At 44.5% G+C, this 25,179-nt stretch overlaps 1 protein-coding gene across 3 annotated transcripts in view; it reads left to right on the top strand.

Annotated features, from left to right (window-relative positions):
• Positions 1-25,179, top strand: part of ASMTL (acetylserotonin O-methyltransferase like) — a 144,726-nt gene that overhangs the window by 75,703 nt on the left and 43,844 nt on the right. For all 3 annotated transcript variants that reach the window (XR_011026401.1, XM_068269947.1, XM_068269948.1), the window contains exons 7-9: positions 6,237-6,345; positions 16,831-17,230; positions 21,800-21,962. Coding sequence is in view for 2 of the 3 variants with exons in the window: in XM_068269947.1 (XP_068126048.1) it covers positions 6,237-6,345; positions 16,831-17,230; positions 21,800-21,962 (672 nt within the window). In the remaining variant the exon portion in view is untranslated. The remainder of the gene's footprint in view (positions 1-6,236; positions 6,346-16,830; positions 17,231-21,799; positions 21,963-25,179) is intronic.

Below are 25,179 nucleotides of genomic sequence, written 5' to 3' on the forward strand. Positions count from 1 at the left end.
CCCGCTAAATATCGTTAACAACATTCGAACATTAAGGTTTTTGAAGCATGTTCTCATTTGCAACGTTCTAGTTTGTCATATTATTTTGTTTGTATGTACAGATTTTACGTTCTCAAAGATATTATCGTTTTTATGTGTTAAAGGGGTTTTCTGCAGGGGAAGTGGTTAGGGTTAGGCACCTCCAGGGGGGTTGGTTAGGGTTAGGCACCACAGAAGGGGTGGTTAGGCAGCACCAGTGGAGTGGTTAGTTTTAGGCACCACCAGGGGAGGGGTTTGTGTGAGAGTAGGGTTGTGTAACGATTGCGGAATCGTCTCCGTGGTCAGCGCACCAGACGTGCGCTGACGCGGCGGATTTCCTCCACAAGCGTATAATTGAGGACACCCAGGCTAGGTGCTATGCACCTGCAGTGGGAAATTCCTGTCGGCAGGTGGAGCTGTGGAGTGCAGAGGAACAGCTCCTCTGCCCTACCACACACGCCAGACAGGAATTGTACGAAGGGAAGAAACGCAATCGCAAGAGAATCGATTGAGAGTGAGCACAGAGACAGATTGTGTGTGTGTGTGTGCATAAAATTAGTCGCCAACCCGCGACTGTGCACACACCACAGCAGATAAGAAGCAGGAACGCGATCGCGAGAGGTGCGATCGCCAGACGTGACACAAGGTACAGCAAGGCGGAGCACGAGAGTAGCAAAGGCACAGCAAATAATACAATAAGGAAATACGGAAAATAACAAACGCTAGCTAACCGCGAACACCGCACTCATTCGCAACAGTGCACGCGGTTATGCGCGGTCTCCACGTGATAAGCACAATAGAGACAAGCACGCCTAACTAACCATTAACAGACAAACCTGAAACAGAGGACGCGAGCGCTTGCTTAACGGTTACCTCACCGAGCCTCCAGCAAGCGCAGAAGACAGGACAGACACACGAAAACAGGTACAAGCGACAGAAGGATCCCCAGCGCTAGCGAAAAGTGGCTAGCGCGATCCCAGAAGACAGAACAGAAGGATACCCAGCGCTAGCGAAAAGTAGCTAGCGCGATCCCAGGAGACAGAGTAGCAGAACAGAAGGATCCCCAGCGCTAGCGAAAAGTGGCTAGCGCGATCTCAGAAGACAGAACAGAAGGATCCCCAGCGCTAGCGAAAAGTGGCTAGCGCGATCCCAGAAGACAGAACAGAAGGATCCCCAGCACTAGCGCTAGGGCGAGTGCGATCCAAACACATGGCAGACAGAACAGATGAGGTAGGCAGAAACAACCGCTGTTCCAAGCTACACTCCAGACTCAATCAGAAGGATCCACAGCCGCTAACGCTAGGGCTTGTACGATCTAAACACAAGACAGACGGAACAGGCAAAACAGATAATACAACCTGACTGGACTAGAAGGGGAGCCTAAAGCAACCCCCAGGAATTAACTATACTAGATAGCAATGGCTGACACTCCAGCAGTGTCCATCAGGAACAGACCATGGAAGGGAAATGTCCAGCAAAGCATTCTGGGAGCAGAATGCTTTTATAGTGCCAGTCATCAAAAGAAGGCAGGTAACGGATTTGCATGACTAATGTATGCAAATCCCTCAGCAAAACAAGCTGCACAACTGACAGAAGGTCTCCTTTCCAGAGTCCTGCAGCAAGCAAACCTAAACAATGGTCAAAAGGCTGCCTGCCTGCGCAGGCAGCTGAGCGGATTCTCACAGTACCCCCCTCCTAGGGTCGAATTCCAGACGACCCTCAAAACTGATATCTCCAAACCACTCTAACAGAAGACTCATGAAGGTCAGGGCAGCCTGACAAGGTCCAATTCCAGAGTCAGTCCACCCAAAACCGACCTCATCGGAAACAGAAGCCACCGAAACATGCCCATCAGTACTACCAGTCTCAGTATAACACCCATCAGGACTGTGAACGCCAGAGAAGAAGCCATCAACACCCTCCAGACAATACCCACCACCTTCCAAGGAGCGTCCGAAAATACCAAACCTGCCACAATACCTGTTCGAAGTGTCCCTTACAACACAAAAGCCACCGTTGATCTTATCCAGGGTACCAAGCAAAATCTCTCCCGGAATCTCCCAGAACCTTTTGAAGCTCCACAGAGATCCCAAGAGGGTAGAACAATCACCAGGCTCACATGGAGAATTACCAAGAACCCCCATGGAACCAATGACAATTCCGGATTCAAAATTACGAGGACACCCATCAAGATCAAGACTTTCAGGGACCACTTCTGGGCATGCAAGCAGGCAGGCCATATCAGAGCATGTCTCCACCGAGGAAGCATCTGAGTACGCTGGTAACCGAGGCACACTTGGGCTTTCTGGGTCACAGAGCACACTGGGGTACACCAGCACAGGAGAAACCTCAGGACATGTCGGGGAACTGCCAACCTCAGAGTCCGGCACGTCAAGACCAAAACCAGTACCGGGCAGAGAAACATCATGAGTGGAGATCACAGGCACTGGACTTTCAAAAGAAGACTCGGATACAAATTCAGAAATTTCTGTGACAATAATATCATCATTGACTACACAGGCGTGAAGCTCCATCAGAGCTGAAAAGGTAGCCAGCAAGGCAGCAATGCCTACTGAAGTGGGCAACACCTCAGAAGGACTTGGGGGGCAGGAGACGTCTCCTACAAGTTCTGCACCCTTTGGGAGGAACTCGGAGATCTCCAGGAGGTCAGACAGGACCTCAGGAACATCCTTTTTCAAGTTTCCTAAGAAGGATTCTGAACTATCCATGTTACAGGGCAAGGCTTGAACTTTATTTTGTGAACCGGGCAGATGTCCCAGGGAAGGTTCCACCATAAACTGAGACTGAATTTCATCATCAGGACAGGGATACACAGAAATATCTAGTGAAACTAACTCTGGCTTTCTGAGTTTCGTTTCACTGCAGGGAAATTCCTCTATAGCAGTCAAACCAGACTGCAATTCCAAAATAGCAGAGAAACAGGTAACAATGGTTGCAATACCTAGACGAGCCTCTAGGGACACTGCAGGAGATTTTAAACAAGGTAATATTGGCTCATCCAGATTACTGGGTGGAGAGTCAGTACTTACTTCAGAATCAGACTCGCAAATGTCAATGCGAGTGGACATAATGTCTTTATTCATGATACAGGGCAGGCTCAGAGACATCTTCTCTGGACAGAGCAAAGGTGCTTCAGTATCAGGTTCACAAAACCAAAGTGCTGTCTCATTCTTAGACTCGGCTAACGATGTCGAATCCGAGGAGACAGAACGCAAAATTTGCGAATCCACAATCGCTTTAGGTTGCGAAACCGAACACTCCAAAGACAGGGATTCTGAGGTCTCCAGGCTGGATTGCTGGATCTCAGAAACGCCAGCTGACAATGTACCTTTACAAACGTCACCTGAATGACGTACACGTAATTCATTCAGAATCATTTTCCACATACAAATCAGCGGACTCACAAAGTCAAATTCACACCCCTTTTTTTCTCTTAAAGGGAACCTTAACTGAGAGGGATATGGATGTTTCCTGTTAAACAATACCAGTTGCCTGGCAGTCCAGCTGATCTCTGTGGCTGCAATAGTGGCTGAATCACACCCTGAAACAAGCATGCAGCTAATCCAGTCTGACTTCAGTCAGAGCACCTGATCTGCATGCTTGTTCAGGGGCTGTGGCTAAAAGTATTAGAGACACAGGATCAGCAGGTGATTCAGGCAACTGGTATTATTTTAAAAGGAAAAATCCATATCTTTCTCAGTTTAGGTTCCCTTTAAGGCGGAAGCATAACTTATACATGCTCTCAAGACAGATTCACTTCTGGCAATGTAGTACTCACAAAACGACTCTGAATCGTTCTCCAATTCATACGCCAACGCTTCGAGCTGTTTTTTCTGGAACGGGGGCTCCCATTCACACCTGACTAGGTCTGAGCATTCATACTGAACCATGTTAGGGGAAGTTGTGACAACATGAGGAATCATATTAATTTTACTCTTGAAACTGCATAGTTTGGGAATTTTCCCCATAGCAAGATCATAGATGGAGGATCTTAAAGTAGTACTGAGAGAAGATCTGTTTTTACATGACAAGGGATCACACAAATCATTGACAAACCTGACACACTCACGCCGATCACAATCGACAGGAACATCTGAGAAACCGGCATCAGATCGCACAGATTTAACCTCTAAACAAACGGGAGAAACTCCATCAGAATTCACGCAGGTGTCCACAGTCGAGGCACACCCATTCATTTCAGGTCGCACAGTGTCCAAACTCACTTGCTTTACCCCAGAAAGACAGGAATAATCATGTGACAATGGTGTCTCTTTATTGGAAATAATTGGTTGGTGTGTGTGCAATTCGTCCAAAATAGTCTGCCACACATAAATCACCAGATCCACATCACACTCATCACATTCATCAGAATCGATCAAAAGGTACATAGAGTCGAGACAATCATTCAGGTCATCCGCGCTCTTTGCGATATAAAAATCGCAAAAGGCTTTCCAATCGAAATCAAACTCTTCCAACAAGGCCCCAATCTCCCATGAGGCAAATGGCGGTTCAAACAACCCAGTATCTAGGTAATCTCCATATGGGTTGGGGTCAGGAACGAGGACAGACTGTTTAACTGCTTTAATGTAGTGTGCGATCCTACCTATAATATGATCCACATATGCCTTTGCCTCAGGCAATGACATCTGAACAAAATCGAAGGTTCCCTCTGCCCTGGGAATTTTGGTTGGGCTGGACATTCTGTAACGATTGCGGAATCGTCTCCATGGTCAGCGCACCAGACGTGCGCTGACGCGGCGGATTTCCTCCACAAGCGTATAATTGAGGACACCCAGGCTAGGTGCTATGCACCTGCAGAGGGAAATTCCTGTCGGCAGGTGGAGCTGTGGAGTGCAGAGGAACAGCTCCTCTGCCCTACCACACACGCCAGACAGGAATTGTACGAAGGGAAGAAACGCAATCGCAAGAGAAGCGATTGAGAGTGAGCACAGAGACAGATTGTGTGTGTGTGCATAAAATTAGTCGCCAACCCGCGACTGTGCACACACCACAGCAGATAAGAAGCAGGAACGCGATCGCGAGAGGTGCGATCGCCAGACGTGACACAAGGTACAGCAAGGCGGAGCACGAGAGTAGCAAAGGCACAGCAAATAATACAATAAGGAAATACGGAAAATAACAAACGCTAGCTAACCGCGAACACCGCACTCATTCGCAACAGTGCACGCGGTTATGCGCGGTCTCCACGTGATAAGCACAATAGAGACAAGCACGCCTAACTAACCATTAACAGACAAACATGAAACAGAGGACGCGAGCGCTTGCTTAACGGTTACCTCACCGAGCCTCCAGCAAGCGCAGAAGACAAGACAGACACACGAAAACAGGGACAAGCGACAGAAGGATCCCCAGCGCTAGCGAAAAGTGGCTAGCGCGATCCCAGAAGACAGAACAGAAGGATCCCTAGCGCTAGCGAAAAGTGGCTAGCGCGATCCCAGAAGACAGAACAGAAGGATCCCCAGCGCTAGCGAAAAGTGGCTAGCGCGATCCCAGAAGACAGAACAGAAGGATCCCAAGCACTAGCGCTAGGGCGAGTGCGATCCAAACACACAGCAGACAGAACAGATGAGGTAGGCAGAAACAACCGCTGTTCCAACCTACACTCCAGACTCAATCAGAAGGATCCACAGCCGCTAACGCTAGGGCTTGTACGATCCAAACACAAGACAGACGGAACAGGCAAAACAGATAATACAACCTGACTGGACTAGAAGGGGAGCCTAAAGCAACCCCCAGGAATTAACTATACTAGATAGCAATGGCTGACACTCCAGCAGTGTCCATCAGGAACAGACCATGGAAGGGAAATGTCCAGCAAAGCATTCTGGGAGCAGAATGCTTTTATAGTGCCAGTCATCAAAAGAAGGCAGGTAACGGATTTGCATGACTAATGTATGCAAATCCCTCAGCAACACAAGCTGCACAACTGACAGAAGGTCTCCTTTCCAGAGTCCTGCAGCAAGCAAACCTAAACAATGGTCAAAAGGCTGCCTGCCTGCGCAGGCAGCTGAGCGGATTCTCACAGGTTGGGTTAAGCTGTACTGTTGACTTACGTAACAATTTTTAACATTAATATATTTTCGTTATTATCTCCCATCGTTAAGATTTATTTATCCAGCACAGACCCTTTTTTCCTGGTGCCCTTTTAATAAATTGCACCTATTGCTCTTTTGCAGACAATCAACTGGAGACTGATATTATTGATTTTTATGAAGAAACCAAAGTTAGGTTTGCTGACCTATCAGAAGATCTCTTGTGGGAGTATATAGACAGCGGAGAACCACTGTAAGTCCAGATTTATATTCAGATTATTCTCTGATGGCTAACAGCTCTGTGTTAGTGCTGTTAGTTTCGAGCAATACATTGTTACTGATTAAGCTACAACAAAATGTAATAATCTCTGTTCTGTTTTAGATTAGAATACTGGCCAATGTACTGTTGCTTTCTGTTTCCCAAAGGTGGAGAGTTTCTTTCTTTTCCTGTTTGTGAGACTCTATGTATGTATGCAGGGGTCGAGTCCTGCGTGGACGCGGGTGAACGGCGTCCACCCACTTTTTCTTCGGCGTGGACGCCGTTCACCCTGGCTTGTGTGGAGGAGAGCAGCGCAGAGAAGGCGAGCTATGGGGACAGCGGGGAAGGGCGGACGTCTCCCCCCCTTCCCTCACCTTCGTGCTCCCCTTCCTGCCTCTCCCCTCCGGTGTTTTGAAATGTCGGGCCCGGCGGCGAAAGTGGGCGGAGACTTCCCGCCTTCTTCTGGCCGCAAGGGACGCTCCGCTCTGTGTGCGGCTAGAAGACCAGACTAGCCGCACACAGAGCGTCCCTTGTGGCTGGAACGGGGTAAGTCTCCGCCCACTTTTGCCGCCGGGCCCGACATTTCAAAACACTGGAGGGGTGAGGGATGGGGGGGGGGGAGATGTCCGCCCATCCCCGCTGTCCCCATAGCTCACCTTCTCTGCGCTGCTCCCCTCCTGCTGGGGGCACACCTGGCTACCTGGGCACATATACTCCTGGCTACATATACTGGGCACATATACCCCTGGCTACATATACTGGGCATATATACCCCTGGCTACATATACTGGGCACATATACCCCTGGCTACATATACTGGGCACATATACCCCTGGCTACATATACTGGGCATATATACCCTGGCTACATATACGGGGCACATATACCCCTGACTATATATACTGGGCACATATACCCCTGACTACATATACTGGGCATATATACCCCTGACTACAAATACTGGGCACATATACCCCTGCCTATATATACTGGGCACATATCCCACTGGCTATATATACTGGGCACATATCCCACTGGCTATATATACTGGGCACATATCCCACTGGCTATATATACTGGGCACATATACCCCTGCCTATATATAATGGGCACATATACCCCTGGCTATATATACTGGGCACACATACCCCTGACTACATATACTGGTGACATATCCCACTGGCTACATATACTGTGCACATATACCTCTGCCTATATATACTGGGCACATATCCCACTGGCTATATATACTGGGCACATATCCCACTGGCTATATATACTGGGCACATATACCCCTGCCTATATATACTGGGCACATATACCCCTGGCTATATATACTGGGCACACATACCCCTGACTACATATACTGGTGACATATCCCACTGGCTACATATACTGGGCACATGTACCTCTGCCTATATATATACTGGGCACATATCCCACTGGCTATATATACTGGGCACATATCCCACTGGCTATATATACTGAGCACATATAACCCTGCCTATATATACTGGGCACATATACCCCTGGCTATATATACTGGGCACATATACCCCTGGCTATATATACTAGGCACATATACCCCTTGCTACTTATACTGGGCACATATACCCCTGGCTTCATATACTAGGCAACTATACCTCTGGCTACATATACTGGGGACTACTATACTCATGGCTACTTATACTGGGGACACCTATAGACCTGGCTACCTGGGGGTACCTATTTTGGGGGAACTGCTGTCAGATTATCTGCATTTTTGTGGAACCGCTGTTATGTATTTTGGGGAACAGCTGCCAGATTATGTGTATGTTAGGGGAACGGCTGCTGCCAGATTACGTGTATTTTGGGGAACTGCTGCCAGATTGTGTATGTTTGGGGGACCACTACTGCCAGATTATATGTCCTTTGGGTGTTACGTGTATTTTGGGTGATCCGCTGCCAGGTTTCGCGTATTTTGGGGAACTGCTTCCAAATTATGTGTATGTTGGTGGAACTGCTGCTGCCACATTGTCTATTTTGGGGGAACCACTTCCATATTATCTGTATTTTGGAGGAACTTCTACCAGATTATGTGTCTTTTTGGTGAAATGCTGTCAGATTACATCTATTTTTGGGGGAATACACTACGGCAGAGCTCAAACTTCCCCAGCAGACCTTTTACATCACTGCTACGGTCATGTATATTTGGCCCCACCCATGACCACACCCACGGTGTGCTTGACCACGCCCATTTTTGGCGCGAGGCAGGGGTTCTCCAAGTGCGTCCAGTGCACTCACTTCTTTTCCCAGGACTAGACCCCTGTATGTATGTATGTATGTATGTATGTTGCATTAGTGTGGCTCTATAAAATGTACTAGCTACTGGTTCACTATACACCAGTGGTTTTGGATGTGCAGCCTTGCTTTCAGGAGCAGAAAGATGATTTGCATATTCACAAGTGATACACCATGGGAAACTACAGTTGCTAGCAGATAATCTACTAATACACTGTTCCCTAATTTTCGGAATAACCCTCCCCGTTCTATGCTTTACACTAACCACCACACATGTACTCCTTATACTAAACCCACGAATTAACCGGCCAATTTAGAGCACTCATTAAAAAGCCTGCAGTAGGGCTACAATGTAGCCAAACATCGGTGCACTACTGTTTCAAGGTAGCAGCTGTATAGCTGCTTGGCTGCCTCCTCCTCCTTGTAACAGCAGCCCAGTAATTCAACAACCCGGAGTTTGGCTTCAGTGTAACCAAACTCTGGTGCACTACTGCTTCCAGCAAGTGGCTACATAGCTGCTCATATCCATATGCTCACTGCCGTCCCTGTAGAAAGCTCCACCACTATTTTGCATGGGGGCCTCTGGCACCCACATTTCCTGCTGTTGACTGTGTGTTTTGCAATTAAAATGGGTGCCTGCCCAAATTTCCACAGTGTCTCTGGCACCGACATTTTCATGGTGTCTCTGACACCCCAAATTCGGTCTTTTGGCGGTATGTTCTACTTTTAACCTAGGCACTCAAATTTCCAGAGTCTGTAGGGCCAAAATTTGCCATTTTGAACTCCTGAGCTCCACAGGAAAAAATGTAGAGACTCAGAACCGAGTATATATAATAGATTTCTACATACCTGGGGCTTCCTCCAGCCCCATCCGCATGGATCGCTCCCACACTGCTGTCCTCTGCCGTCTCTATCACCTGTACCGGGTCTCGTAACTTCGGCCAGTTACGCATGTGCCCTCTGTCTCGCTGGCGTCTGCCTTACGACTGCGCAGTACGGAGGGAGCACACTGCGTTTGCGTCGACTGGCCCTAACTGGCCAAGCTACAAGACCCAGTACCGGCAATAGAAAAGGCGGAGGATGGCGGCGTGGGAGCGATCCATGCGGATGGGGCTGGAGCAAGCCCCAGGTATGTATAAATGTATTATTTTACTCGGCTCTGAGTCTCTTTAACCACTTTACCCCCGCCCGTACGAATTTCTCCGTCCCTTTTTCCATCCTTTAACCCCCAGGGACGGAGAGATCCGTACTTTCCACGCTCCCGTCGCTGCCCGCGCTCCCGCTCGTAAACACGCCGCCCGCCGCTAGTAAACACGCCGCCGCCCGCTCGCCCGGAGATCAATGAACGGGAAAATCCATTCCCGTTCGTTGATCTAAGCCCCGCAATGATCTGCTGCTCTCCGATGGGCAGCGCGATCATTGTGAAAAAAAAAAAAACACTCACAGCCTCCTTGTACTTCCTGCGAGCGTCCGGAAGGTCGCAATAAACAAAAAGTTACTGTTGCCATCTTGTGGCCAAATAGTAAAGCTACACCCTAAGCATTTTTTACATAGAAATAAATTAGTTACACAAAAAAATAACTCATTACCTCCCACACTCCCCATTTTTTTTTTTTTGTAATTAAAAAAAAAAAATTAAATTCACAATTAAAAAAAATACATAAATAGTTACCTTAGGGACTGAACTTTTTAAATATTTATGTCAAGAGGGTACAGCACTGTTACTTTATAAACTATGGGCTTGTAATTAGGGATGGACGCAAAACTGAAAAAAATGCACCTTTATTTCCAAATAAAATATTGGCGCCAAACATTGTGATAGGGACATAATTTAAACGGTTTTATTACCGGGACAAAAGGGCAAATACATTTCATGGGTTTTAGTTACAGTAGCATGCATTATTTAAAAACTATAATGGCCGAAAACTGAAAAATAATTAATTTTTTTCCCACATTTTTCCTATTTTCCCATTAAAACACATTTAGAATAAAATAATTCTTGGCATAATGTCCCACCTAAAGAAAGCCTAATTGGTGGCGGAAAAAACAAGATATAGTTCATTTCATTGCGATAAGTAATGATAAAGTTATAGACGAATGAATGGATGGAGCGCTGAAAGGTGAAAATTGCTCTGGTGCTCAGGGGGTAAAACCCCTCAGTGGTGAAGTGGTTAAAGAGTAACTGTTAGGCATAAAAACCAAAATCAATTCCCTATTTCTATCTGCAATACAGATACAAAGGATGCTAAAAAGGCAATGCCTAACTTCAAAACAAATCTTACTTTTTTTTTTTTAATTACAGATGATTCTTCATGTCCCCAGCTCTAAGTTACGCAGCAATTAGCTGCAAAAGAGAAGTTGCAGTGCAGGCTGGGGCGGGGGGAGTTCTCCTTTACTTTTCTCCCCAGACACAGCTAGTTCAGCCTGATTGGCTGCAGCCTGTGTCACTCACACCTATCCCTCTCTCATTGGCCGCCTCACGTCTGCCACTATCCGCCCTCTCCCCGCACTCCAGCCTGACAGGCATCTCTGCCACTTTATCCGGGGGGCAATGGAAACCTCCGCATCCATGGGGACCCCCGGCCCTGCTACTATTTAAAAAGGGATTCCCCCTGCATTAACCCTTAACCTTGTAGCATCCCCGCTCGGCCCGCAGCATTATAGAGCTTAGCGGGGAAGAATATATGCAGCGCACAGATTCGCCTCAACATGGTTCCAGGTGATGGAGCTGCATTTATTCTTCCCTGCTAAGCGCTATTCTGTGAGACGAGCGGGATGCTGCAGGTTTGAGGGTAAATGCAGGGGGGAATCACTATTGATATGGTAGCAGGGCTGGGGGGTTCTCATAGATGTGGGGGTGCCACTAATGTAGCGCTGGCTAATGCTGTGGGGAGGAGGGGGGGGGGGTAAGGGAGGAAATGACGCCAGCATTGGCTTTGGGGCTAAAGATGGCCCCTGCCAGGGAACAGGATTCTCTGCTTTTCCTTTTTTTTTATTTAATAAAATTCACTGGAAACAACTCGTGGACAGTGAAATACATCTATCATGTAAGTGGAGCTAGTATTTATTTACTTATGTGTTTTTTATCCTGGCATAGTATGGCTGACAGCTCCACTTTTTAATTTGAAATACTCTAATCATAACCTGTTCATGTGTCATGAAATCTTTTTGCAAAATATCTTTTAAAAGCTGACTTACTATGATGCAGACAGTAGATGGCACTATATCATACTGGTCTCCAGTTTTAAGTAATTAACCTAGATAGATCTATACGGATAACATGTTTAACTGTATTAATTTACCCCTTTAGATTTCAGTGTCAGTTCTTCGTATAGCAGATGCCTAGGACTTGGGACCTTACAGGTCTTTTTCCACTACCCTGCGATTTGCGATTTTATTCTGATCGTAAATCGCAAGGTACATTAAACTAATGGAAACTGCAGCAGCAATTTCCATTAGTGCTATCTGATTGCAATGCGATTTTGGTCCAAGCGCAATCGTTGTCCTGCCGCGTTTTGGATGCGATTGAGCTCAACTACAGTGCTTTTCAACCCATGGTACGCGTACCAGCAGTGGTACTTTGTGTCTGGCCAGGTGGTACTCTCTGGGGAGATGAAAAGGAAGGTTCTGTGGGCTGCAGGGAGATCAAAGGGAAAAGTGATTTGGGGCTGGTCCAGTGCCTAGTGTTTTCAGGTTTGTTTTTGTAAGACAATGTGAAGCACTAGGCTAGTTGATAAAAGCACAATTACAGAGCAATTAGAGGGCAGGCAAGCTGGTAAATATATACAGCATGGTGCAAAGCTTGCCTGGAGGGTTCATGCCAAAAATCGGTCTGGTCTCTCCCCATTGTTATAATGACTGCATGTGCTAATAAGGTGTTAAACAGGTTGAAAAGTTTTTGACAGTCCCTATGACTCCAGGAGGGCTGCTGGCAGCTTGTGTGAGAGACTGGCAGGAACAGGCGTCCTGTTACAGGCAAGTAGCCTCTGTGTGATGTGGGACTGCAATACAGATAAGCTCTCTGCTCCATCTCAGGCTATTCTCAGTCTCTCTCCACTCCTCCTGCCTCTGCGATTTTTTTTTTTTTTTTTTTTTTTTTCTTTTTTTTTTTTTAAGCGATTTTTGAATGAATCACTTCAAAAAAATGCTACATGCAGCGTGTTTGTGATATTGAAAAAATCACATTGCTGCTGTTGGAACATCCTCATAGGGTAACATTAGCCAAGCTCTTTTCAAATCGCTGTCGATTTGAAAGATGCTCAGAAGCACTCTTGGTGTGCACCAGGCCTCCCTCATTCAGATCTTACATTTGCAGTGCTAAGAGCGGAGTCACTGATGGGCACTGCTCTGCCCAGCAAGCAACAAGATTAGAAGCTCTCTGCCTCTGCCCTGTGTTCTGCTTGGATAAACAACTCATTCACACTATGATAGGGGTGGCCAGCTCTATTTAGATACTCAATGAAAGGTGAACTTCTTAAAGTGGACCTGAACTCAGAACGTCCTCTCTGCTCTAAAATCTACACAAAAGCATAAAACCCTTTAAGCAAAAAACATTTCTTTGTTACAGCTGATACAAATCCTGCAATAAATCCGCACATCTCCTGATTCATGAAAGCAGACATATTGTTTACAGCCTGTGCTTTCAAATGGGCTTATCTGCCATAGGCAGCCATGTGACAGAGGGGGAGATCAAATTACAAGTAGTGATTAGACACAAAAGAGGGGGAATTACACCAGCTAAACTCTGTAAAAACATACAGGGTGCATTTCTGTTATGTTTTTTTTTCTATCCTGAGCAAGAGTTCAGGTCCACTTTAAAGTCATACATCAGAAGATTATGGGCAAATTCCACAAAGAGAAATGTATCCCTAATTGAATCTGATTAGAGAGAAATTTGCACCCAGCAGTGAGGGAAAAAGCTATTGTACCTTTACTGCCATTTGGTTCCACATGTGTGAAAAAGGCATTTTTTTCATTGACGTATAAAAAATAAAGGAACCGTCTTCAGATGGAATCTGACTTGATTCTATCAGTAAGCAAAGGCACAAATATAATATTGGTTAACACTGTATGTATCCTTAATCATTGGCCAGCCCTGCGTAATATGTTGGCGCTTTAAAAATACAATAAATAATAATAATAGTACATACTTTATCCTTTTTTTTTTTTTTCACTTATTGATTTGTTGACATCTTACAAAATCACTGGTGGTGATGCAATAAAAGTGGTACAATTTCTGAAAAGGTTGAAAAGCCCTGCACTACTATACTGGGTATAGTAGCTCAATCGCATGGTGGGAAATTGAAACGCGATTGCAAACATAGTGGAAAAGAGCCCTGAGGGTGATCCGATTGTGTTGCGATTTTGGTCTTAACGCAATTGTCGTCCTGTTGCCTTTTGTATGCGATTGAGCTGTACTATGAGTATAGTAGCTCAATCGCAATTGCATGGTGGAAATTGAAACGTGATTGCGATCGCAATCGCGATTTCATAGTGGAAAAGAGCCCTTAAAGAGGAACTTCAGCCTAAACAAACATAGTGTCAATAAGTTTCATTAGTTATGTTAATTAAAATCGATAGGTAATATTATCTCTTACCCACTCTGTTTTAAAAGAACAGGCAAATGTTGGTGATTTCATGGGGAAGCCACCTTTTTGGTTGAAAGGAGGTGACAGTGAGCATGAGACATAGTTCCACCTGTACTGTGTCCTGATCACCCCCCCTAGCTGCACGCGCTATGCAACGAGAACATCATCAGAAATCCCATCATGCTTTGCACAGCATCGGGGAAAATTCCTGGGCAGATTTCTTTGAATGGGGCAGAGCTTAGCTTCTGTGCAGCTAAAAATGAGGCTTGGATAAGAAAAACCAAAGTTCTGATGCTGTGAAACTGTAAAAGAAACACCAAGCCTTTTCAGTGCTGCCGAGTTGATTTGTAGTCTGGGGGTTCACCTTAACCTCCTTGGCGGTTATCCCGAGCTAGGGTCGGGGTGGAAAACCGCAGCTAATAGCGGTAATCCCTACCTCTGCTCGGGGTAGCCGCCGGAGGCTGAATGCAGAGCAATGCGCGCAGCGGGAGCGTTTCTACATACCTCCCGGGGATCCAGACGTCAGCTGCATTCTTCCTCTCCTCCGGGGCTCTGCTTCCTGCTGGTGAGATCGCTGACTGTCGTCATGACGACAGCCGGCAATTTCACTTTAGAGTTTCAGCTCCACCCGGAGGATGGAGGTCTAACTGCAACGCTGGAGCCAGGGAGGTGAATGATTGCAGAACTGCTGCAGATCTCCCGGCAGCATGATTTTTTCCAGGTTTTAGGGTCTGAAAGGGTGTAAAAAAATTGCACCACTTTTAGACCCTAAAATTCGGAAAGAATCATAACGCCAAGGTGGTTAAAGTAGTTTATGCCCTAGTAGCGAAATAGCCAGAATTCTACTCCCCTCTACAAAAAGAAAAGGTGCTCTTTTATTTTCAGCAATGTTACCAATCAGTGGAATAGAAAGTTATTCAGGACGAGTGATTTATTAGGGACTAGTGCATAAGAAATTGCACTGAACAGTGTTGCACCTGCATCACCGTGACCCGTCATCCCCCCTGCATGTGCAGTGCGACTGTGCTAGAAAACACACACACACACACACACACACACACACACACACACACACACACACACACACACACACACACACACACACACACACACACACACACACACACACACCCCAAGCATCTTAAGTAGGAGTACACACAAAACTCTACTAGAAATTAAGTGATGTGGTTCCACTTTTAAGTATTCCTATGCTTACAAGTGCAACTACACTATATTATTATTTATTGTATCTATAAAGCACCAACATATTATGCAGCACCAATGCATACAATGGTACAAAGTATTATAGACATAACAAGGTTATACAACCTTGGACAAAGCTATACAAGGCAAACTGGGTACAAAATACATGATCCTGCGTTTTTGGGCTGGTTAAGTAGGTCCAGTAATTCAAGTCTGAGGCGGTTATGGGAAAGGAGCACACAATAATTTAGAATACGCTAGGAAAGGGATGACCGAACCAAATGCTTACAATCTAAGGGGAGGGCAGATGGACAGACTAGGTGGGGCTGTGGAATAAGTATTCTGCAAAGAGTTGCTGTGTTTTAGGGGGTGGGTAGGCAATCTTGAATCTACACTAGACTGTTTGCCTGAATGAAATGTTGATTATTTCCTCTTCACCAGTGGTCCCTACAGCCATGTATAATATTGCTAAGCAATTTGGATGCATATTTGCACCACTACAACGCATTCCGGCTGAGTGGAAACTGGCTCTCCTCTTTCATTTGATGCCTGGATCGCCGTTCTACACTGTTCTATGTTATAACTTCCGGGTCACCTCTTCTTCTCTGTTAGAGAAGTGCATCACTGAATTAAGCAGAAAGAGGAAGTGACACGCATGGCCATTGCAAGAGGCTCCTCCAGAGGAGTCATAGCTTGACTTTGTTGGAAGTCGTCAGGCTTAAAGCGGTATTGTCACCATAAAAATCAAATTTAAACAGCAACTGGTCTGAGTGTATTAAGTGATAAAGATGCTAATCCTGCATTCAAAACTTTTTCTGCTGCCAATGGTTTGGAGTTATTACATACTTTAGGAGCACTGGCCCTAGTGCCAAACAGTGCCAAAAAGTTGAATGCTGGGAGTTCTTTTTAATGCTGGAAGTTATTGTTATCTATAATATATTCCTCCTCCTTCCATTTATTTCCCTGCCTAGCTGATTACTTGTGTTTACAAGCAGGGCTGAGGTGACTCATTGATTGGATGTGTAAATAAAAAAAAAAGTCTCTGGAAGGAGGGCAGCTAATGAATACACAATGAGAAAGAGAAGGGAGGGGGAAAAACAAGAGTCAGGGAAGTTGTGATGTCAGCATTAGCTTGGCAAGATGGCCACTGCCTAGAAAAGGATTTTCTGCTTTTCCTTTATAAAATTCACAGGAATCAGTACGTGGATAGCACAATACATCTGTTATGTAAGTAGAAGTAGTATTTATCTACTTATATATGTGTTTTTTATTTCTAGGTTAGCATGGGTGTCGCTTGTTCTTTAAAGGCATACCCATGAGAGATGCTTGGAGTCCCTTCAGTATATTTATTTATTTATTTTAATCACCCTTTTTTTTTTTTTTTTTTTTTTTTTTTTTTTTTTTATAGAGACAAAGCAGGTGGCTATGGGATTCAATCTCTCGGAGGAATGTTAGTGGAAAGTGTACATGGAGACTTTCTGAATGTAGTTGGTTTTCCCTTGAATCGCTTCTGCAAAAAGCTTGCAGAAATGTATTATCCACCATCTAAACAACACATCCAAAGAGTTAAGCATGACTCCATCCCTTATGTGGAGACCTTTGAAAATCTCAGTGATGTGGAGAAAGACTGCTCTTCACTCAGTAAAACCTCTGAGAAGCACAAGGGACTGAGGGATTTTGCCAGCAGTGGTACCACTTCTGGCACAACTACAGCCGTGCTTCAAAATGGAATTGAAGACAGAACTAAGGAAGCTGTTCGATTACCCTCAAAACTAGTTGATCTTCTGGATGGATTTAAAGCATCTAAGGTATGTGTAAAGGCATAGAAAATCAGCAGAGCTTATATCACCTCCACTCTTATAGGTAGCAGTGTCTGTCTTTCACCTTTATTAATTACCGAATTTTTGGAATATAAGATGCTCCAGACTCCATGGGTTTAGAGGTTAAAAACAAATTTCTGGAAAAGGAAAAAAATACTAAACATGGTGCGTCTGTAGTGCAGGGGCATCTTATGGACCCCCCAAACTGTCTCTAAGCTACTCAGCACTACACTGCCCAGCTACTCTACACTAATCCCTGCTTCCCCAACAGCTAAGCTGCACTACACACTGCACTAACTCTACACTAACAACACCTCAGTAGTTCAGATATGACCTGATCCTGCAGTCATACTCCTCTCCCCCTTGCTGCTGTGCTACTTTTAGAAGAGCTCTTCTTCTCCTGCAACAGCTGTTGATATCTCGTACCCTGCTGCCACCTGCTGGTATACAGGTCCGGGTTTTCCGTTCCTCATGGCCATAGTACTTCTGCATTAGTGGTTGTTATTGTAATCCACATCATGTGTGACCCCAGGGCATGTGCGCCACTGGGGTTACAGGACAACCACTAATGAGGAAGTACGATGGCCACGTGGAACAGAGGACTCGGACCTGTATAGTGGCTGGCGGCTGCAGGATATCGCCAGCACCTACAGGAGGAGAGCTTGTGTAGAAGCAGGAGAGGAGAGCAGCAGTAGGTTCAGGTAATGCAGCATTTCTCTGCACCACTCTGCACTACTTATTTATCGTATCTTGTGAATGTAAAAGCCCCTCCCCCCCTTCCATTTTGGGGAAGAAAAAGTGCATCTTATAGTCCCCAAAATACTGTAGTAATGTGGATTGTCAATTCTCCTGTATTAGGGGCACTAAGGTCCTGAGCACACTGTACTTTATTGTATTCAGCAATGCAAGTGGCTATACGTTATACACAAACACATGGCACCTGAATTGCTCCCCGTTGCAGCACTGCCCCATGCTGAATGTGTAGCAATGTGTTGTGACAACACATTGCTGCACAATACATCAGTGTGGCCATCAAATACTGCTATCTATGCACTGTCTGATGTACTTGCATATTGCATGCTGAGCCGCATTGCTTAAAGAGACACTGAAGCGGAAAAAAAATGATATAATGATTTGTATGTGTAGTAGGACACCAGGAAGTAAACACTACAGGGTATTTGTAAGATTTCTGTAAGTTGTAACAAATGTTTTTCTTTAAAGTTATGCCGTTGCTTATCTCCTTAGAGCAGAGACTGAGCTCTGAGTTTAGGTCCGCTTTAAAATCTGACAGAACCAACAGGTTTTGGACTAGTCCATCTCCTCTCAATAAAGTCTCAGGGTTTCCTTTGTTTTCAAAAGCATTTGCTGAACAGCCATTGTTAAAGAGATACTGAAGCGAAAAAAAAAATATGATATGATTTGTATGTGTAGTACAGCTAAGAAATAAAACATTAGGAGCAGAGACACAAGTCTAATGTTGTTTCCAGTACAGGAAGAGTTAAGAGACTCCAGTTGTTATCTATGCAAAAAAGCCATTGAGCTCCACGGCAGTCGCAGAGAGCTCTGAGTTCTGAAGGTTGTTATCTCAACTGTCACTCAAGTATTTTCTTCTTCTCTGCCAGAGGACAGGTCAATAGTTCATAGCCTGCTCTGTAAAGAAATTTAGAATGCTGAGTGTTGTGTAAACTGCACATATTAGAGAATGAGGCAATGTTATAAAAACACTATATAACTGAAAATAAAAAAATAAAAATATGAGAATATTTTATTTGCTACTAATCTTCTAGTAATTACCCATGCTACACAACCAGTTCATTATATCATTATTATTTTTTTTTGCTTCAGTGTCTCTTTAAATCCGATCAGCAGGGCCGGTTCAAGTAACAATTGGGTCCTAGGGCAAAATTAGCCCGAAGCCCCCAAACAAACACCCCACCTCCCCCCCCCCCCCCCCCCCCGACCAAAAAGCGTCATTAGGGGCCCTTTGTTGCAGCCAAATTTCCCTCCTGGGCCCCTGAGCTGGCTGCTGCCCTCCCCCAATCACCTCCCAACTTAACTGTGCTCCCTGGGGCGTCTATGTCAGTGTAGTGCCTCACCTCCCCGCCAGCACAGATGAGACGCTACTCTGCCAAAGACTGTGCAGAGGCACCGTTAAGATGGGGGAGGGACACCTTGGGGGCCCCTACAGGCTATGGGGCCCTTTGGCAATTGCCTATTTTTTCCTATGGTAGCTCCGGCCCTGCCGATCAGCAGTGTGGCAGTGCTCTCAGGCCCTGAAAGGCTCAGCCCACTCTTACAAAAAAAAACTGCCTGGATAGACAAAGCAATGCAAGTGAGCTGCAGTTACTGTGTGATGGCTTGGGGTTTGTGTGTGTGTGTGTGTGTGTGTGTGTGTGTGTGTGTGTGTGTGTGTGTGTGTGTGTGTGTGTGTGTGTGTGTTTTATTTATTTATTTATTTTTTAATCCAGGCTTTGATAATAAGATAAATGACAGGAAATTATATGAAATGGATCAAATAAAGGAAAAACTTTTTCAGCACAGTAAAGATTTTTTTTTTTTTACATGTTAGGCACTGGCAAATATTATGTAGGTAAAATACTATTATTATGATGTACTTTATGTCCTTGTATAGCGCTGACATCTTCGACAGCAATATACACAGTCCATAATTGTCAGTAAGTGTCTCTCAGAGGAGCTCACAGTCTAATGCCTGCCATAATCGGTGAAACCAATAAACCTACCAGTATGTTTTTGAGATGTGGAAAGAAACCAAATGGTGTAAACTTCTGCAAACAGGAAAGAACATATATAGACTTCATGCAGGTAGAGTGGGACCCCAGTGCTGGAAGAAGAGTGCTATGTGTTATCCGCACCCATACTTTACAGATAATATTTTCCTGTGAAAAGTTTGATAAATCAGGGCCAGTGTGTGACATAAGAAGCTGTTTCTTATCTATCTACATGTAACCTTATAGTTTCTGCTTTATAGTTGCCATAGTTCTACTTTCCATAATACAATCCATTCGTCTACCCCTTAATATAATCCATTCATGCAAGTGGGAAGTTTTTCTTTAAGTGCTGGTATAATTCTCAGAAACCTGATCTGAAAGCTAGCTGCCATAATAGAGAAAAATTCTGCAGAACTGACAAAGATGAAAGCATTTCTGATTTATAGTGAGCATAGGACAAACCTCTGTGTATCCAAGCCATGCATATTTATAAACTTAAAGATTTTGGTACTCTATGCTTGAATGTGGTATTGAGTGTAAAGACAAGGAGGTTCAACTGTTGATTAGCATGAGCCGTCCTGTAGGAGACCTACGGTGTAAGTTGTAGGGTTGGGAGAAGTTAAGGTTTGCACATTAGTGTTAAATGGTTAGGTTAGGTGTCAGAAGCAATCTTTTGAATGTAGGCATTGAGCATAGGGGTAGGTTAGAATTAGACATCAGGACGTTTAGAGGATGTGAACGTTTAGAGGATGTTTAGAGGATCCTTTAGAGGAACGTTTTATGAACGTTTTATCCTTTAGAGGAACGTTTAGAGGATTCTCTAACGTTTAGAGGATGTGACAACAGGATGAAGTTAGTGGACAGGTTGGTTTTAAGAGATTAACATGGGTGGGGGCGAGTGTTGGCATGAGCACTCTGACTGTTGTGTGTGGCTACACATCCCCATATGCAGCCAGCTGTAATGCACTGTGTGCTGACATCTTTCTTTCACAGCATGTTTTTGCCATAATAGCTCTGCAGTGGAGTGAGACCATAAGGGCCCTTTTCCACTAGCAATCGCAATCACAAATCACAAACGCCAGCGATTGCGATTTTTCATTAATTCTGTTATGTGATTGCGATTTGTGATTTTCATTTGCATTGCATTATCATTGTAAAAATCGCTCCAGCAAGCGATTGCGATTTGCGATTAGCGATTTCCAAATCGAATCACTGTAGTGGAAAATACTTCTCGTGATTTCTATGATAAAGTAACAACTCTAGCGATTTAAAAATCACTAGCGATTTGCGATTTTGCGATTCAGCAATCACAATCGCTCGAGTGGAAAAGGGCCCTAAGAGACTAGCCTTCAGTCCCCAAGTGCATGAATGAACTTTGAGAGCACCTATGACCTTGATTCTGGTTTACTGGTGCTTCTTCCTAGGGTATATCATACCATAAACTCTTCATAAGATCTGCATTTTGGAGATTCTGTTACCTAGGCCCCTGTCAGTCATTTGAATCCTTATGCGTGTCCATTTTCCCTGCTATACACCCCTCGCCTTGAAAAATGATTTGCATGGTGTGGAACATAACCCATCCCCTGAAAGTGCCACAGTAACAGAATAATCATTCTTATTCATTTCACTTGTTACTGGTTTTAATGATGTGGCTGATCTGAGTATGTTTTGTACTTTCCTCCATGTTTCTTTTATGTTGCGGTGGTGCAACTTTTGTAAGGAAGTGATTTGTTTAGAGTGCATCCTGTATACACCACTAAACCTTGTCTGTGTGTACAATGTAGATAAATGTCCAGCTCTGTGATTTCCTCTGTCTTTTTGTTTACAGACATTGTTTGCAGCATCTAAACTGAAGGTCTTTGATAAGTTGAAAGATAAAGGTGCGCTGAAGGCCATGGACATTGCGGATAAGATTAATGCTTCTGTACATGGAACGGAAAGGCTTCTTGATGCTTGTGTTGCCCTTGGCCTGCTGGAGAAAACTCATCAAGGTGAATGTTTGTGGTAATTTATTTCTGTGTAATGTTATAGTCTTGACTTTAAACTTTAAAATGAGAGTAAGAAATCTATCAGGATGTGGTAGCTTTTCTGTGTACAATTGATTTTCACAAATGAAATGGCAGTTGCCAAGTTTCAGGGGTTGAAAGCATCTTTAGAGATGGCCTGCAGAGGGGAAAAGTACCAAAACAGGAAAAAAAAAACCTTACCTTTTAAAGTAAACCTGCCACTTCCTTCGTGTAAATAAAGGTCTGAAGGACATAGAGTATGCTTTGTATAAAGATGTGCTTTTTTAATTTATTTTTTCATATTTAGTATATAAATATAGGCATGCATTCATTTCTTTTGAAGGTTGGCATAAAATTATACTGAGTAAACAAATGTAATTTTAACTAACACTAAGATGCAGTGGTTTCTTACTACTGATATTCTGATCAGATCATTTTTCTTCACTTAATCCAACAACTATCTGCTGCTTTAACTTGCCTTTTTTTGTTTGTTGGTTGCCTCCAGAAACTTTGTGCCTGGCACGGTCTTAACATGTGACCGCCTGGATCGCGGGCTTTGCCACTTCTACCCAATGTGTGTTTTTTTTTTTTTTTTTTTTATTTCAGTATTAGCAGTCGGTGCCCAGATGTATTTAGCCTCTTATGTCTTCTCAAAATGACTAACCAGTCATGTCGCTTGCCTGTCATTCAGGACTAGGAATGTGGACACTTTCCACATTGCATCCCTTCTACTTAATGCACTTCATCGCAATCGCAATTAAAGTGCATGTAACATAGTACACTTCCTGCAATGTGATGCCTCAGAAGTGCTCTAGCTGATGCAGAAATCTGCAAATCATTAAAGCGCACTGCAAGCAGGGAGACCGGCTTCACACTGTGTTGTGGCATTAGCGTTGCGGTGCGGTGCGCTTACTGCACCGCCAAAAACAGGACTTCAGGGAATACTGCATTACTACGCAGTATTCCCCTTCTGGCATGCGGCCAAACAGGAAGTGACGGTTGCGGTCTCTTCCTATTTCCGAAATACGGTGTATTGTAACAATACGCTTCCGTGCATGCATGCAGCACCGCCACGGCCAACATTTTTAAAATGACTGCGTCACCACAGACTTGACTTCCGGTACGCTGCACATTGACACAGATTCGCGTACTAACGTCATTTTGGAAGCGCGTCAGATTGAGCACTAACGTTGAACCGCACCGCAGGTAATATGATAGCACCCATACGTTTTCATTGCCCTGCTGTAGCAGCGTGGTAAATTGCCACAATGCACCGCGCCATTGTTAAAGGGCCCTCAAAGTAATTTTTCAGATGACGTGCTTCCAGTCTAGCAGTATACATGTGACTAAAGGTTGAGACTTTTTGAAGGCAAGTTGACTACACTTTCCCTGTCAACGCAGCCACATGTACTAAAGTGTGTCTATTAGTGTGGTGCAATGCGATTCGGCAGCTATTTTGACACACCTAAATCGCAACGCACCAAGTGTAAAGGGGCCTTCAATGATCTGCATGACTGTTTATTTGATCATGTGACTCTACACAGAACTACAGGAGTCAGACAAGTTTTCAGTGATCTACTGGACCAGTACATTTGTATTAAATTAAAGGCATTCCTTCATCTTCATACCATGTCATATCAAAGGAAGGAAAGCAACAGAAAAGAATCGTAATACCAGGGCTGTGGATTCAGTACACAAATCATCCGACAGTTTATGAAACCTCCGACTCCAGGTACCCAAAATTCCCACAGCCCTGCATAATGCAATAAGATCGTAGGGAAAGTAAAAAGTAGGGGTTGAGGATAAAAAGATTGCAGTGATCTTGCCATTTTTTTTTTTTTTTTTTATTTTTTTAGAAATGTGTTGGGCCAGATAGATAACCTGCAAATCTACATGGTACCTCTGTCATCCCTTGGCAAAACTAATTTTATATAACATTACCAACAGTCAGTATTTAGTTTTAAATGGGGGGGGGGGGGGGGCACTTTACGAATTGGCAGCATTAATGTAGTCTTCCTATACCCCTATGTAGAGAATTGGCATCTCTCAACAGGTCTGGAGATTATTCATTGGCCATTGCCAGTGGTACCAACAGGAATTCAGCACGGCGATGCGTCAAAACAGGTAACTTGGGCACAAAGCTCCTTTGGTGTATTGGGTGCTGCCATAGACCACAATGTAATTAGCAGCAATGAGTATTTCAAGTGCCGGGGTTTGGCTATTATGTAGCTCCTGGTGGAGGCAGCGGTCTTAGTCAGTAAGCAGTGCCAAGAGTTCGGCTGTCATGCAGCCCAAGGCTGGATGTTGGCTCCTTGAGTTCAGCTATCATGTAGCTGAACTCTGGAGACAAACAGAGATGGCAGCAGGCGTAAGTAATCGGGCGCACAGAGGTTCAGCTATTATGTGGCATAGTGGTTAGTGCTCTCGCATTGCAGTGCTGGATCTCTGGTTCGAATCCCATCCTGGGCACTATAGGCACAGTTTGTATGGTTTCCCCATGTCTGTGTGGGTTTTCTCCGGTCACTCTGGTTTCTTCCCACATCTGAAAAACCTAAAGATAATTGGTTTCCCCTAAATTGGCCCTAGACTACAATACATACATAGACATATGACTATGGTAAAGATTAGATTGTAAGCCCCTCTGAGTGACAGTTAGTGACAAGACAATATACTCTGTACAGCACTGCGGAAAAAGGCAGTGCTATATAAATACCTAATAATAACCCGGTGCAGCTGTGGCATACTGCACTTTATTGCCCGTGTTGGGCACAGGTAGAGGGATTTTAGTGTGAAGTGTGGCGGGAGGGGGGGTTGTGTGAGGTATAGATTTGGGAAGCTGATAGTAAGCTATGGGAAACACTACTGGTATTATACAGTGGTTTGCAAAAGTATTTAGCCCCCTTGAAGTTTCCCACATTTTGTCACATTACTGCCACAAACATAAATCAATTTCATTGGAATTCCATGTGAAAGTCCAATACAAAGTGGTGTACACGTGAGAAGTGGAACGAAAATCATACATGATTCCAAACATTTTTTTACAAATAAATAACTGCAGTGGGGTGTGCATAATTATTCAGCCCCCTGAGTCAATACTTTTTAGAACCACCTTTTGCTGCAATTACAGCTGCCAGTCTTTTAGGGTATGTCTCTACCAGCTTTGCACATCTAGAGACTGAAATCCTTGCCCATTCTTTTTTGC

This window comes from Hyperolius riggenbachi, chromosome 2 (genome assembly GCF_040937935.1).
Source record: "Hyperolius riggenbachi isolate aHypRig1 chromosome 2, aHypRig1.pri, whole genome shotgun sequence".
Lineage (NCBI taxonomy): Eukaryota > Metazoa > Chordata > Amphibia > Anura > Hyperoliidae > Hyperolius > Hyperolius riggenbachi.